Genomic DNA, 17272 nt, shown 5'->3' on the forward strand with positions numbered 1-17272 from the left:
TCAGATACATGTGGGTAAAAGCACCTGTGATTGAGAAGCACTTGCTTGTAGTTGGGAATTGGGAAAAGGGTTTGTTTTTATGTGTAAATAAACATAAATCAGTTGCCCTCAGATGTCAGTTCCCTTTCATTTTCCTGTGTGTGAAATCACAAGCGTGCTTGTACACTGCAAGGGGGATGCCTGCACTGAGCGGCACTGCTCCTCTTACATAGGAGCCAAGCAAAAAAGCCTACTTTGCAGTTCAGTGATCTCCTCTTCTGTTGCCTTTGTTTACAGCTGGAGAAATTGTTTCATAATGGTGTTTTTTTTGTTTGTTTTTCTGTTTTTTTTTTTTTTTTTTCCCCCTCCCTCATATTTCTGTCCTTGGAGAAAAAATTATCAGTCTGGTCGCTGTCTGTGCGCTCAGGGAACAAACATATCCTTGATTAACAGTAAGATTGACTAATACAAAAGGAGTTAAACTTCTGAAAATGATCTGCATAGAATTTCTTTCCCTGGGATTGTGTGCTTCTCATCCTTTCCAATTCTTTTTGGCAAAAGAGTGAATGTATTTTTAAAGCCATAAACACGTTCCAGTACTCATAAGACTCACAAGTGGCTCTTGGATCCTACCAGTTACATTTTCTTAGGCGTTGGCACAGTCATTGCGTTCTGTTTATAAACTAATGTTAACTTCAGATATTGCAGAAATGTGTCCACACATGGAAGAGCAGTCCTGTTACTAGTCTTGGAGAGACCAAGCCAGTGTGGCACCAGATGCAGCTCTTCAGAGCTGCAATTGCAGCTACGTGCAGTCGTTCTCTGGGAGTCATTCTGTGTATTTGTATAAAACCGTTTTTGCACTTTAAAATAATTTATACTTTTATACTAATTTTATACATATTCTGTGTAGCTTCCCACATTAGCTATAGTAGTTGGAGCATAGCATCACCGTGGTAGTGGGAGGGGGGCGAGGATGTACGTGGGTGCTCAGCTATAATTTTATTTTTCAAATGTGAGTTGATAGTTTTAAGAATTCCTTCTTTGGACATAGCTCACAGGAGCAGTTTGTTTCGTTCTTCTCAGAGACAAATCTTGTCAGAAGCTAATGATGGTAGAGCATTGCTCATTGCTTCCTGTTCTCTGTAGATGCTTGTTGTGTAAAGACCCACTAGACTGTAGTATCCCAACGATGCCTCCTAACCGAACCGCTTTTGTCAGCAGAGTTGCTGTTATTTGTTGGAGGATGTTGTGCATCGCAGCAGGGAGCACCGTAGGCGTGGCGGGCAGTCCTGCAGCAGTGCTGCTGCTGCACAGCTCAGCTGCTCCCTGTGTGCTGTGAATCACTGGGTGTACAGAGTTGCCCTGCACTTAATTTTATTGCTTTTCTTTGAGGTAGGAAAGTGCTGGTTTTGTCAGATTTGGAAGATTGGGAAAAGCTTCACCTAGACATCTACAAATCCAATATATTACATTAAGAGTAAATAGTCTCTTTTTTCGTGCATCTAAGTGCATGTACATCAATAACATTCCTACTTTCAGCTTTAGCGTGTATCATTATTTGGCATTCTGCTTAACGATGACTGACCTTCAGAGATTAGAGCCCACAAACCTGCCAAATTCTCTGCTACAGTACAGGTGTCATGCCAGTTTTTATTAACATTTCTGTCTTCGTGTCAAGTAAAATTTGGTATTCCAAATTATTGGTGTTTCAGCTATTGATGAGCTTTCTTTTTTTTTTTTTTTCTTTTTCCAAATCCTCTCCTCCAGATATGAAGATGAATAATGCAGAGCACTGGTTTCGATGATGCTGGGCTTTTATGACTGGATTCATTAAGGAATACAAAGAAAATTCTTACAGGGATCAATAATGGTGTCTTCTGGTTGCAGAATGCAAAGTTTTTGGTTCCTGCTCATTGTCAGCTTCCTGCAGTGTACTACTGAAGGTAAGCTTTAGTTTATTTTATGCCTGCATTTGGAAATGAGATGAATGGTCTGTACAATTAATTTTGGTTAGGTGACTTAACGCTTTAGGATTTCAAACTAAGAGTATATGTGTCAGTTTCTACGTTGAATTTATAAGACTCAAATTATTCTCTTTTTTAAGAAAAAAAAAAACTTTTTTGCTCTTGTTTTGATGCAGTGTAGTATGCTGTAACTGTAAAGTTCAGGCACCTGAAGAGACAGTATTAATCTCCTTGGTGGGTAGATTCCTCAGCTTTGAATTCATCTATTTATCTTCCATTTTTCTGTTCACATTGTGCCATTTATGAACAATATATACTATTTTAAATGTGACATATAATAACTAAATAGTGCAAATGAAATACCTATTTTGCTTTCCTAATTTGGCTGGCTGGAAATAAAACAGCACTCACTTCATTAAGATCAGAGCTATGCATGTTTAATTTCAGGAAATAGTTCATACAGGAATAGCATCTACTTAAAAATTTTTTGCTTTAAAAAAAAAACAACTTCACTGCTATCAAATGTACTGTTTAAAATAGCTGTTGAATTAAGGAGATAAGGAAGAAAAAAACGTTTTTAAAGAAAACTTCATAAACTCCATTTTATTTAATTAGTCTGTCTTCCCAGCTGTTCTTATAGCCCTCCCACTTAGTAATAGCCAGAGCAGCATGAATGAATGATCATTGAAACCTGGTTTTTGAATTTCTAATGACGAATATTTGTAAGGAACTTCAGGCTATTTCTGGTTATAATCATTTTATTTTACTAGATTGCAGGTGAAAATTCTGGTTTGGTAATAAAATGGTACTTCTGTGCCTTTCTTACATTATTCAGTAATTGGTATATAAAATATAGGCTGCTTTGGTACATCTGTGGTGTGATCTCACCATCTTTTAAAGCAGACACATACAGACTATTAAAATTCTTTGAATTTTAAGGCTGAATTTTTAGAGATGCTTCAGGAAAGCTGCTGAGCCTCCCCCTCTCTTTCCTCCCAAATCTATATAAACACAAAAGATCTAGTTCCTAAAAATGGTAAAACTAAAGGTTAAAAATATAAATATTGTATAAGGTCTTTCACATTTCCTGTGTAATTTCCTAGCATCTATTCCAGACTAAGACTTGGATCTTGACAGACAAACATTGCTAAAATATATTGTTTTTATATATATATATTTATATGTTATTTTATAAAATAAAATGAACATAGCCAGGAGTATGTATTAAGAGTCTTTCTGAAGGTTTCTGGAATGAAATCTAATTCCATTTAAATCGCTTCCACAGTCAGTTTCTCGTACTTCCCCTATTTCTTCTGAAGCATTGCTAGGATACTATTAGAAATCTGCCTTCAAAAGGCGTACTGCAGCTCTTGCATGATTTCCTCACTGATCATGCCTCCTGATTTAGTACCTGCTGTACTGCTTGCTCTCTTGATGTCTGCCAAGTCTGTGGTCTTGAGTAGAATCTCACTTGTGTAAGAAAAGTCCCAGCTGGAAGGTATGTTACCTTTCAGCCTCTTTAGGCAGGTAGGGAAGATAAATGTGTATTGGGAGAATTACTACCTTTATGAAAGACTGGTTAGTTGGTAATGTGTGATAATTTTAAATGTACTTATGTAGCAAAAGTGGTTGCACTAGTGTGCAGGAATTAGAGATACTCATTTATACTTTAAAATGCTAAGGTTTTATCTCTTACTGTAACAGATATAGGGATTTACAGCAATTGCATTTTAGAAAGATTCACCAGACTACTTGCAGTTTAATACTGTGCGGTGGTTGAAAACTCCTGAAAACAGAAAGGAAAAGGAGATTAACAATTTACTTACTCTGGTTTAGCAACAGTAGCGAACAGCATGCTGCAAGTAGCATTTTATCAGCTGAGTTTGGAAAGGAAGAAGTCAGCTGAGAACTTCTGCAGATTGATTTTTTTTTTTTTCTATTTGCAGAAAGCTAATTTTCATTGTCATCTGTAATATTTCAAGTTCATTTTGTTCTGTCCCTGTTTTTTCTTGCTTTTAGTAGCCAGTAGCAATCTTTTGATGCTTCAGTTGTGAATTTACTTTTTTAAAGTCTGCATGAGAGCTGCTTTTTCAGCTAAAAGAAACAGGGAAAGAAATTGGGAGCAGATAACAGAATCATACCAAATTAATTGTAAATTCTTAAAATAAATGAAATATTGTGGCTCTGTATACTGAAAATGAATATTAATATAGAGTTGGCTTCCAGCCACAGAAGCAAAATGAATACCGCATTATTACACTTTCTCACAAGATTACATTGCCTTCTGCTTCAGTAATAAGTGATGCCAAGTGTAACGTGCTTTAGTAGCACTTCATGCCTGGAAGTACGAACATGAACAAAGGTTAAAATAAGAGCATCTAACTTTTGCTAGAAATAAGAAAATCTTTAACTCTCACTCGGAACTTAGTTTTTTTTTCAATAGAAATCTTCTGTGTGTATGCAGGTTGTTGCAGTAGGTGTGGGAGATGAAACCTGGCTGAATTCCCTGCTGTTACATTTTAATGTTGCTGTAGAGAGAGGGGAAGAAAGGAAAAAGACTCTGGGTGTGGACCAGTGATTCATTTGTTCGTATAATAAGATATTTTCCAATCAAGATAAAGACTTCATTACTCTCACAGCACCTTAACTTTAACTCTCTGGGGAATTAACAAGCACCCATGGTCACAGGAATGCTACAGTTTTATTTTAGTGTCACCTATCTAAATAAGAGTCATATTTTCAGTGGAATAGCTTTTGCTTTTTTTTTTTTTTTTTTTTCCTGGATAGAGTGGTCCGGGTGAGGTTGCTTTTGAAGCAGTCTATCCCTTCAGGTGAAATGAATCTGGAACACACAAGCACTGGCAGCTGGGAGGAGAACAGCACCAAGTTATTATATACTGCTGGTACATTGATCAACAACAGGTCAATATTCTTGTGTAGAGGCTTGGAAAACATTATTGCCATCAACAGCAAGCATTGCAGCCCTAAACAAGGAAAAGATGAGAAGCATGAAAAGGGGATTAAAAGCGGAAGTAATGACTTTGAATATTAACATTATTTCAGAATGTTTTTCTTTCCTTTTTTTCTAGCATATTCTCATAGGTTTATCTTTAAAACTATGGCTTTATTACAAAAGGCAGATTGAGAGGGCAGTCTTGAAAAGTTGCTTGAAGTAGAGGTAGACAGGTGGTTGGGTGAAGCGTGGCCTCATGTCCTGGATGATTGCCCAGGGAGACAAGGCTGAGGCTGCACAAGGCTCTTTCTTTGGGAGGTCAGTGCTGCCCACAGCTGCCCCGCTTAGCTGATTCCTCTTCATTACTTCTCTGTTTCCTTACAATTGCAAGAAAGGAATTAACTTTTGACACCAAGTCTGTCTTTATTTTTTTCTTCATTCCAATTAGGTGAAATCATGCAACACGTTAAAAATTATCTGAGAAAATACAGAAAGTCAGAGATAGTGGGACCACACGTGCCTTGTTTCCATAGCAAAACAGAGTAAAAAGCTTATTATATACTATTGGTTTCTCTTCAAGCAAGTTAAGACAGATACACTAATATGCATATCAAAAAGTAGGTGTCAGAGCTAAACATGATTAAAATTATTTTTTGTGCAGTATAAATTAAACTATTTTAGGCCTTACTGTCATGCAAGTCCACCTTTTCTGCTAATTTTGGATGCGTATATATACTTAATACTCTTCTGATTGAGAAGCACAAGCATTTGGAAAACACTGAAATAATTTTTCTTTGCTTGCATTTTATTTTAATCAAGGTTTAATATAATTTTAATTCATTTTATTATGAATTATTATCTGTGCTTTGTCCAAAGCAAGAAGCATCATGCTTTCATTATCTGTTTCATTCTGTTTCCTTAAACTGCATTAATGTTGTTTAAAAAGAATCCAGCTTGTCTTTGCCTTTGAATGTACGTTTTAATTAACATTACTCTGAGAATAATAATTCCTGTAAATTCCATTTATGCCAGCCAAGAAGCTAAGTATTCAACTGGAAGCAGTTCTAAGTGTATATCATATCCAATGCTAGTGCATTCACTAAAGAAAATACATACGAAATGCAGATATCATGCATTGGGCCACTACGAAGTTGTTCGGTATTTTACTGTATTGCTTCAAACCTTCAGCTTCCTATAAAGCCACTCAGACTGCATAGTGTAGGCACAGGTCACAGGTAGTCAGCAAATGGTAGGAGCACCTCTGTTTTTGCGCTCATGTATAAAGTAGTATTTGGACATTGCTCAGTATAAAAATTCAAACTCTCATACTCTGAGCTTGAGAAGAAATCAACTTCTGTTAATTAGTGGATTTAAGTTCTGCAAGGGGTGAAACCCATTGCAGTCGCACAAGAGCAAATGGGAGTTACTGATTTGATTCCTGGCTGTGGAGCTTAGCACGATGAAGGCTGTGGGGCATGCAGTCAATAGGCAGCTGTTTGGTTTAGTGGAGTTGTGAACCAGCACGGTGGAGCAGTGAGATTATTGCCAGCCTTTTGATAGCTCATCTTAATACACAGCTCAGTTCTGTCTTCGTTTCTATAATGTATACCTAACATTCTTTAGCAATTCTTTTTTTTCTTGATTGGTTAATGTAGATTGCTTAGAAGAAAATACGTGTGAAAGAAGCTGGGATATTGTGCAGGTTTCCACTGGAATATTCTGATTCATACTGCCTACGACTCTTTTCCTTTTCCTGAGGGAGGTGCAGGCACAACATATCTTCTAAAAAGGAAATTGATCCAAACAATGAGATGAGATTTCTTCTTAAGGAAAAATAACTGTTAAACTTTTCAAGTGCATTTTCAGATAACAGGAACTGACAGACTGTCTGGAAAAGCCAGAGATTCTTTAATGTACCGGCAGTGAATATCCTTTCATATGTTCCCTGAGTAAAGAGATCTGCAGGATCCTATGCTATAACCTTATATTTTTTGAAATAGAGCAATACTGCCACTGTTTAAAATGTAGAAGAACCTTGGAGAAAAACACGTGAAGAACCTTTAAAATATTGTGCTGTCTTTTCTGTGAGAATTTTCTAGGAAATGTTAATGTAAGGGTCTTAGTAATTTTATATTTTCCCCCCTTAAATTTTGTTTGATTAGTAATAGTTCTACTGTCCTTTTCTCAGTTACTTAAAAGTGTTCTGCTTTGTGAAGGGGAGATTTGTCATTATCTCAAGCTCAGTATTCAGAAGAAGAAAGGAATGTTGTACCGTTTAAAACTGTATAAAAGCAGCACGTTTCTGCTAGGGACAGATGTTATATTTTTAGAGCCCTCTAAGCTATTAAACCAGTTCACTATTTTTCATTGCAGTAACCTTCTGGGGACTCAGTAGGCAAGGCCAGCAGTGCCACTGACCACTGCAGTGAGAGGGAATTGGCTTAACTTCAGCTAAGCTGGACCAATGCAGTTGCCTGAGGGAATTTTCTTTCCTTTTGATACTAAAATCTTATTATATTTTTGGATCAGTTTATTAAAATACCTTTCCAAGAAGACAGTAGTGGAGTTTGGATATACTTTAAAAGACTTGTAGGCTTCTTAATATTCTATTGACTAAACATGCAAGATACATTAATTATTTTTATTACCAGTTATATTTTTTAAAGTTCTCTATTTTAATTATTTTCATTTTTGTTTTGTGTTAAGTGGAAAGAATGCTTTTTGTTCTGGAAATCAGGTTTTTTATGTAGCTGTCATGACATTACTTTATATTGTACTTTGAAGTCATAGTACAAAACGGAGGTGTAAATACCTGATGCATCTCATATCAGTGAATTTCTCAGTGTTGAATTTCTTATTAGATTTACAATCCTTCTGATGGTGTTATCAAAAATTATCATTAAATATAAAAATTTTGGATTTAATATGCCTTCCCAAATTCTGCAAGCACATAGATGGATTTTATACCAGCTCACAGATCTATTATTGTTTATGGTCTCTGAATAAATAGTATGGAAAGGTAGTTCATTTTATACTTGTGTTTAAATTAAAGTGTAGGTGTTGTATTAGCAGCAAATTATTTAGAATGAGAGTATTACAATAAGAAATTCATTCAGATTCTCAGCTCCAATATAACTTTCATGTATGTGCCTTCCTCATGCTTTGTTTTATTATGTACTGAGTGAGTATAAAATCACAAGAAAGGAAGGTAAGGAAATAAAGCAAGCATGTATATAGTAAGGATTCTTAAATGATTTTGTGGTGCTTAACATTTTCCATAGTACTATGGGTATATTTCATTAAGATCTTACTGCAGGTTTATTATTATTATTAATCATTTCAAATTTGATAAGTTGATAAAGCTGGATCAGCTCCAGTTTTACTAACTTTTATACCTAACATTAGTCTATCCAATGATGCTTTGTTTGGATTGACATTTGTAATGTTCTTCCTGATAATAGGAGCTGAAAGAATCCTTTTGCTGGAAGCTATTTCAAATTTCTGCCCTTCCAGAAAGAGTCCTGAACTACTCCAGTGACTTTCAAAACCCAACTGTTCTAAAGCTCTTTGTGTTTCTGTAATCTCCGCCTCCTGGCTTTCTTTTGAAGTGTAAAGAAATAGAGCTGTATGAATGTTGCTCTAATGGTGGATCTTAGCTTCCTTCAGTGATGGAGACAATTCATCCATGCCCCACTGACACTAAGGCAACCTGCTCAAATGTGTGCGTGTATTTGTGGTTGCACAGAAGATTGGACAAGTTTAGGTAATTGGGAATACTACTTTTTGTTTTCTTGATTTATACTATGATAAATGATGTTTTCTTGGTGTATGAAGTGTTGTGAGGGAAACTAGTTGTGAAGCAAAATGATTTTTTTTTTGGTCTGTTGCCTGAGCAACACACACATATGAGAAATCCAGAGGGACCTCATAACTTTCAGCTGTTGGTTACAGCACTGAGCGAGTTTTATGAGGGATCTTGATGATGGAAGGAGAGCTGTCTTCTTTTGTTCACCATTATCAGGGATTTTGATGTCTCACTCAGGAGTTAGATAGTTTTATTCCATCCTGCTAGAAGGTACAATTAATGTTTAATTTCAGTTCAGTAATACATTTAGGAAATATGATAGGAAGTTGACACTGAAACCAGTTTCTCCTATCTGCTACATTTTAGTTGAAAAAGCAATGAGAAATGTTTTCTTTTTAAAGACTTCAGTGCTATTTCATATAACTTTTAATCATCTTAATATTACTTTTTAATCATCTTCTTAACTAGTTTGAGTCAGACTTGCCTGTTAGCCACTGATCCTGTTTGACTATGCATGTAGATTGATCTTGCAATGTGCTTCACATTACTGTCTCCTGTTTCTCCCCATTGAGCTGTCCTAGTTTTTTTCTCTAACTTAAGCAATTGCCCTTAGTATTGTCTCACTTAAAAAAAAAAAAAATAATAATAATAATAAAAAAAAAAATTATTGTTGTCATAACTTCAAGACTAAAGTCACAGTTTATTCTGCACCAATGCTAACATCCACCATTGTAAGTCTAATGGAAAAAATGTGGTTTTGTGGCTCAGAACTTAACATACTTTTTAGTGGCTTCAAGATAAATATGCCTTTAGTAAACAGAAGAGAATAGCTTGCTGCTTACTCTGTTGCATCATTTAATTTGCAGCAGATAAAGTTGGCATGTGTGAAGAGTGAAGCATGGAAAGTACTAGAGGGTAATTGGATGGTTTGTGATGTGGATTATTACCTGTAAAGATGGATTGTGTCCACAAAGCATCACTTCATGTATTAATGTTCCAACTGAGGGAAAAAAATTATTAGTGTAGCATATCATACATAAACAGTTGTTCTAGGCCTTCAATTCAAATCCTATTCAGTAATCAATAACTTCAGTTCTTCAGTGTCTTTATAGGAGCATAAGGACATGTATCTTTATCTGTATATAAAGCATGCCATGGAATTACATTTTAAGAAAATTCAGAATACAGAAGTTTGGAAGTCATCCAATATAAAAATCTCTTGAAGGGTTTGTAATAGGCAGTGTTTTGTTCTGCAGTATAAACTAAGTGCTGGCTGAAGAACCATCAAGAAATGCATCAAGCCACCAGTGTTTTTCTTTACCAGTTGCACTGCTGTCTAACAATAGAACAATTGTTCTGTTAAGTACAAAGTATAGCAATTAAGTTGCTATATAAGGTATTTTGAATTTCGTACTGTTAAATCAGCAGAGTTTTCAGTTCCGGCAACACCAGCTATACACAACTTTAACTCTTGGGTGCATTATTTTCTAGCTCCTGGGTTTTTTGTTGATCCATTTTACAGTACTTCTGTGTTTCCTTCTTTTTAAAAACATTTTTTTTTAAGTGAAGAGATTTTCTGAATAGTCGCTATGAAATGTTTTTTGTTGTATTAATGCCATTTGTAACAGATTCAATAATTCTAATTTTGTCCTTATCTGTTTCCATTTTTTTAAAGCCTTTTTTTGACATTTTTATTTATTTTCCAATAGTGAAAATAATGGGGAAAAATTTTACTGAGAAAAGTCTTTGATCTAAGTGCAAATGATTGTGATCTGACCAACATTTATGCTCTTGATATTTCACTTAAAATAAGAGATCAAATCATGACAACAACAGCATAAATGTACTCTTAAAAGCATTCAGAGATGTTAAGCAGCAATAAAACCATGTAACTATTTAAATGACAGCAGCTGACTATTTGAATTAACTTTGTGTTTGACTTAATTTGGGGTCCTAATTATTCTTAACTTACGTGAGTAGATTTCAATTATACAATACTGCAGGGATTTGTAGCTAAGGCAACTAGAGGAATCCTTTTACATAAAGTACTTTTGTTCAACTGATGAGGCAAGTTAAAATGGAATGATAGAAAATTGAAACTCTTCTCTGATAAGACCCAGTGAATTGTTTCAGATGACACAATGAAAAAATGACACGAGCTTATTGAAGACTGAAGATTTTGAGAATTTTTTGTGCGTTTGCATCTTGACAGTGTCTTATTATTTTCATGTTATTAGTGAACCGCTTAGAAGCAAATGATTATCATGAGTAGTAACAGCAGATATATCAATAAAAAGTGATTTCACATTTTTGTGGTGCCTTAGTTTTGTCTGCATGAGGCAACCATTTCTAGAAGCTTGTTATCTAAGAACGTAACATTACGTACATAGTTTGATTTTAAAGGTAGTGAAATATTTTAAAAAAAGGAAAAAAAAAAAACCAAGCTTTTAAAAAGAATCTGTGTATGGTCACATGAAAATTCTCTTTTTTTTTTCCTGAATATTCATGAATAAAGTCATGCCTTGTAAATTAAATCTGAAGCCTGGGTAGGTGTCTCTGATGATGGCAGGTTAACATCACTAGACATGGAATGCTTAGGTTTGGTTTTCTCTGGGTTTTTCACAGACGTGTGCTTGGTTTTGTCAACCAGAGTATTGAAGATTAAGGGAATGCTTATTCTGCTGACTCACGAGGACAGGCAACACTATAGTATGTCTGCAGCCTGAACTGCTAAGTTGCTTAATAGACCTTTTAGATTTGCCCGTCTTTTGAGTATACATCTAGAGCTTGTAGTCAGAGACTTTCAGAGAAGCGCTTTAGTTGTTTTCTATGTACCTTATATTTAGGAGAACCTGAAGTAGCTCCAATGAGGTCAAAGTAAGGCTTTGATGTTTTTTTAAAGAAAAAAAAAAAAGCATACAAATCATATGGCTATAATATGTAACAGTAATTTATAGATCTCAAATAAACCTGAGGACTGCTCTGAAAGTACTGCCTTGTATTTTATTATGTTGGCCCTTGATGTCAGAGGCAGATGATGGTGATATGGCAGAGGCACCTTTCCATCGGTACCCAATTACATTTTGCTGCCATGCAACAGATGACAGCAGACAGTACGTGTGAAGCAAAGAGGTGTCATTGAATTCTTTTGTGCAGAAAAAAATGGCACCCATTGACTTTTGTTGATGCTTGCTGAACGTTTGTGGAGATGAAACAGTGGATGCACCATAGTGAGGTTATGGATGGTGCCATTTCAGTGGTGGTGACATCAATGTGAAAGACAAGCCACATTCCAGACAGCAGATTTTTACAAGTCTAACATCCACCTCTTGTTCATTGCTGGCAAAAATTCGTAGCTAGTTGTGGTGACTATGTTAAAAAATGTTATTTTACAGCTGACAATTTGCTCTATCAAATGATGTTATTGTGCTCTTTGTATTTGTTGTAATTTCTGCTGGAAGTAAATAGGAGGCATTACTTTCAGAGCAATGTACATACTTTTTTGTAAAAACAACTGAAATATGTTTTCACACAGATCCACATGCATCTCTTGCCTCCCCCAGCAAATTCCAATTTTCTGTAGTAAATACGTATTTCTGCTCATATATCTGATGTTAACATATTAACACTACACACTTTTAATTAGTACTGCTGACAAATTATTTAGGAAAGTCTCTGGAGCATGTGGAGATGTGCACAGCTTTTCTGTGTCAGGTGTTTGCTTTCCAAAGCGAAATTATTAAGATTTAATTACCAGAAGACGTTTGCAAAAGGCAGGGTAGTGTGCCTTTGCAAGACTTTGAAAGGCAAGGCTGTGGGTGCTTTGCATGCTGGGGCAGGAGAACATCTGTCCCTGATCAGCTATGCAGGTGGGGCATAATCAGTCTTTTGGGCATGACCCAATCTGTGGGGCCAGCTGGCCTACATTGTCTTCATCTGGTTGTGCTGGCTCTAACACCTTTGTCCTGAGATGGGCTGACGGAGTGCAGGACTGGCAGAAGGCACTTGGTCCTGCTTTTAGGGCCATGTTTCTTTTAGGGCCAAATGCCCTTTACTGTCTGATTACCCTGTAATCAGAGTGGCAGTTCATGTCATGGCAGACCTGTCACAGTGCTCTGCCCTTAGGTAGGTGGAACCTGAGTAAGATCTGTGCGTCCGCTGTGCTTGGGAAACCACTGTGCCAGAGGAATAGGTGTGTTATTTTCAGGAGGAAAAACAAGTTCAAAATGTGTCAGGTTTTGTTACAACCTTGTACTGATTTGACTGAGTTAACACAATTAATGTTACTTCATGAGTTTCTGTCATCTATGTAAGTGTATCTAGAGCATGAACCGCCTCGATTTAATTATGAAGATGGCAAAGGATATTTCAGCTTGTCTGCAAGTGTTTTAAGCAGTGAAGGCAAAGATTGGCGTTTGGTTTTACAAGGGTTCTGTTAGGTGGATTTCAACAGAACTGCATCTGATCTCAATCCTAAAGGGAAAACAGTATCTTTCCAGAAGACTCATTTCTCCTATTAGCTAGTCCATTCAAATCTTCTCTAGAGATTTTAAGAGTGTTTACACTTTTACAGGAACTGTAATTTTTTTTTTTTAATCATATGTTTGGTCTTTCTAGTTCAGGTTTGTTTTCTTTCTCTGATAAGTGTAGTGAAATGCTAAATCGCAGTTTGAAACAGTGATTGAGCACCTGGTGGGAAGGCAGGGCCAACCCAGAGAGCTCAGGTGCACACAGTGCCCCTAAGTGACTGGAAGGGGTGGAGCCAGGACCTTTCCAGACCTCATTTAAGTGTTGGCAGCAAGGGTATCTTGCTGGAGATTCTTGTGTACCTGATGCCTTCCAAGGGTAAGCAGTTTTTTTTTTTTTTTTTTTCCTCTCCTTTGTTTTTGTGTCTATGGCTGCTGCATTTGGACTTATCTTCACTTGGTTCAGCCTAAGAATTTGCTTCCCTGCTATCGTTGTTGTGCTTTCCATTGTGTTGCAGTGTTACAGGTAGTATGTGAAGCTTCAGAGGAAAGTGCTAAAATAGTAAAATATGTAAAGTAGCCTGCTTACTTTACGTATGTTTCTTAATTATCCACTGTCAGTGAGTCCTAGTAGATTTATCCTGACTGATTACTCAATTAAATTGCTCAGTTAAAACTTAGGATATAAAAAAAGTATTTATCTTAAGGTTTTTGAGTTCATTACTGTGATCATAAAACTCGTTCTTTTTTTGTAGACTTCACTTCTAGAGGAAATTATCACAGAGGAGACTTCTCACCCCATTTTCAGATCATTTAAAAAGTATGCTGAGCCAACACCATGGCCTTGTAAACTTTGTCATCCTGTTTTTCACCATCAGCCTTTTCTGATGTTCTGCCCCACTTCACAAACATCACTGTGCAGAGGAAATCATTTAGCCTCTCTGCATTGTCTTGCTTATCCTTAAATGATTCTCAAACTCAGCAAACATGTCGTTTATCTCACAGGTTTCCTACTTTTGTTATACTTAAGGAGTTTCTCATTATGAAATAATAAGAGACAATTTTGGAAAAACACCTGTGAGTTTTAGATGTCTGCAGAACATTGGCATGAAAAATATACCTCAGAGTCAGAGATACTTCTGTATTTTGCCATGGTTTAGTTAAATTTCTATAGTTATAAAATTACAGTGCCAGATATTTTTCTTTAATTTTGAAGTATTGTTAAAAATTTTGCTATATCTAATTGCAGCACACTTTTCCTGCTGAGCAGATTTTTCTTCTTGCTTAGCAGGTAGTGTGTTCATATGAATGATACTTAAGTACATGTACTCAGTTTACGGATGTTCAAAAGCTTAGAATTTTCTCTTTAAAGTCAAACATAATTTTATTTTTATTTTTTAATGAAACGATTTTATGGCTAGCACATGCCTCATGGGGGAAGAAGAGAAAGTTACAGATGGTCCAGAGGAGAAGGTCTGCTTCATACACAAAAACTTCACGTCAGCATTTCAAGAGAGCATTTTCTTAGGGTATCTCTGTTATCACTGACACTTTCACATTGACAAGCATATGGGATGTAGTGCTGAATGTGTAAATTGAAATGATCACATCTAGCGTTTCCCTTTACCAGGTGCCAGCTTGCTGCTGCAGCTCTGCACTTAATGTTGAAGGAGGAGTGCTAGGAATAGTTTCATTTGCTAATTATCTCTTATCTCCAGTACATAGTCCTTGGGCAAACAGCTTACCCAGGTGTTTTTGAGAACACCTGTATGGGCATTGCAAGATTGCAGGTGGTCCTGTGGTGACAGTGCAGTGTGAGCAACGTGTGAAAAATCTCTGTCCATCTGTGTATGGATTTTTTTTTTTCAAGTCTTCAGTGAAAAACAGGAGGCAAATTTGAGAGAATTTCTCTCTCTTTATAAAATTTGTCAGTGAAAAGCTGAAGACAGCTGTTTCTCAGACTTAAGAAAAATCTGTGTTGTTTTTTATGTTGTTGGGCTTTTTGATTAAAAAAGTATTAATCGTTCTGTCTTGTGACTTTAGGAGAAGGGAAGTATGTACGATCAGAAGAGTGTTGAAAAGATCTGCAAGTTAAAATAAATAAAAAGTGGTGGTTTAAGGAAGCGGCAGAGGCTAAATTGCCTTTCAGTACTCCTTTTTCAGGATCCAGTTTAACAGGATTATGTAATTTTACTAATGCCTCTTTGATCTGTCGTTTATACAAAAGGGCAGGCTTTCTGAAGCATTTGCCTCACATGTTCTTTTTCAGCTAGACTTAATCACTAGCAGAACCGATTATATTTTCTCATTCTTTAAGAATTGTAGTCTTAATATGACTGTGGTTTCAATGTGGAATGGTAAAAGAAGACTTCTAATACAGTGTCCAGCAATTCAGACTGTTGAGTTTACCAGATACTTACTAAAATGCGTCCAAAGAAACTTCAGAAATGTTGGTGTCACCCAATAGCCATTTTAGTTTTACTGTGAGCTGTTTATAGAAGAGATACATTCCTTACTATGAGCAAATGCAACATCCGTTTCTTTATTATTTCTCCTTGCGTTTTTCTGCAGTTCTCCTGGAAGTCAGTTTTCATTCGCAGCCAGAATTCATGAGCATTTAAGTAATATATGTATACATAGGTTTTAGAGTAGCTGTACCTTCATGCATGCTTTGTTTCTTGCCTCTGGTTTGCAAGTTGATATTTCCTGGCACTTGGGAATCTTTATATAACTCCTTAACAGCAAGTTGAATCTGAGCAGCAGTGCGCCCTGGCAACCAAGGGCTGACTGCACCTTGGGGTGCACCAGGCCCAGCACTGCCTGCAGGAGGTGGGAGTGCACAGTGTGACCTCACCTCCAGTACTGGTAGGGATTGGGATGCGATCTAATTGCAATGCCACTGCTGTGGGCAGGGTCACCAACTGCTAGACCAGACTGTCCAGAGCCACATCAAGCATGGCCTTGAGTGCCTCCAGGGATGGGGTATCCACAACCTCCATGGGCAACCTGTTCCTGTGTGCGTCACCACATTCTGAGTGAAAAGTTTCTTCCTAATATCTAACCTAATGATGCGCTCTTTGAAACAGAATATGAGGAGTTAAAAAAAAAATAAAATAAAATAGAGAAATGCTAGTTTGATCAATAATGATCCTTCAATCTCTAATTCATGCATGATATGTACACACTGCTACATGATTATTTTTGTTTAAAAAATTAAATGATCTTAAGTATATCAAGAAACATTATTATCAATCCTAAAGCATATTTAAAGGTTTCAAGGTTAATTCTCCAATGGCTGTGTGAAAAAAAAATCCATATATCTGTCTACTTCTCTTTCATTTATTCTAACACCCTATTTGGTTTGCAGAGTTACCAAAAGGAAAAAAAAGGAGTTTGTGTTTCAACAGCTAGAAAAAATTGTCATTTTATTATCACTTCGAGTAGAAATAAAACTGTTCAAGCTAATGTCTCAGGTTAATATATGAGGCAAGGCTGACAGTTACAGGTGTAGTTCTGAATCTGTTAGGTGCCAAACTTCCATTTCAATCAGGGTTCTTGTGGTGTTTTAAAAAACTCTTAGATATACAGCCCTTGATGAGAGTTCTCACTTGAGCTGAGAAGAGCTTTCACGTAAATCAATGGATTTGTCTTTGCCATTTTTTTTTTAAATTATGAGGACTAACCAAACAGAAGTTGAATCTATGTAGTGCACATAGTATTACTAAGTTAAACATAACTTCTGTTGCTCCCATCCCAGCTGCATGCATCCCTTGCTGTATTTGAACTGATCCTGCTGCCCAATCTCAGAGAAGTGTTCAGGGGTCTTGTCAAGGATCCGGATTGCTGTGTGGGTAAATCTAGCTGTGTGGCTAACTCAGCAGGTTTGCTCAGCTACACAGCTCACCTTGGACCACCACCAACCCATTAGCCACTGTATTCATTTTCCCTGTTTCTCTAATATTTTCCGCGTAACTTGCTGGACGAGAAAACACAACTTTTATAACAGGAAAGGACAGCTAGGTGCATCCACTCCATTTTATTTTCCCCCTATTAAGACCTGGTTTTGTGTTAATAACCTGCTTCTAAACAGATTTCTTAACTA

At 36.5% G+C, this 17272-nt stretch overlaps 1 protein-coding gene across 14 annotated transcripts in view; it reads left to right on the forward strand.

The window, feature by feature from the left end:
• The window catches only part of ADGRL2 (adhesion G protein-coupled receptor L2), a 155794-nt gene that overhangs the window by 27763 nt on the left and 110759 nt on the right, over positions 1-17272 (forward strand). For all 14 annotated transcript variants that reach the window (XM_052667095.1, XM_052667096.1, XM_052667097.1 and 11 more), the window contains one exon: positions 1750-1925. In XM_052667095.1, the coding sequence (XP_052523055.1) occupies positions 1850-1925 (76 nt within the window). In that variant the 5' untranslated portion in view covers positions 1750-1849. Of the gene's footprint in view, positions 1-1749; positions 1926-17272 lie in introns of those variants that run through there.

Source organism: Tympanuchus pallidicinctus, unplaced genomic scaffold, assembly GCF_026119805.1.
Source record: "Tympanuchus pallidicinctus isolate F22 unplaced genomic scaffold, pur_lepc_1.0 scaffold7, whole genome shotgun sequence".
Classification (NCBI taxonomy): Eukaryota; Metazoa; Chordata; class Aves; order Galliformes; family Phasianidae; genus Tympanuchus; species Tympanuchus pallidicinctus.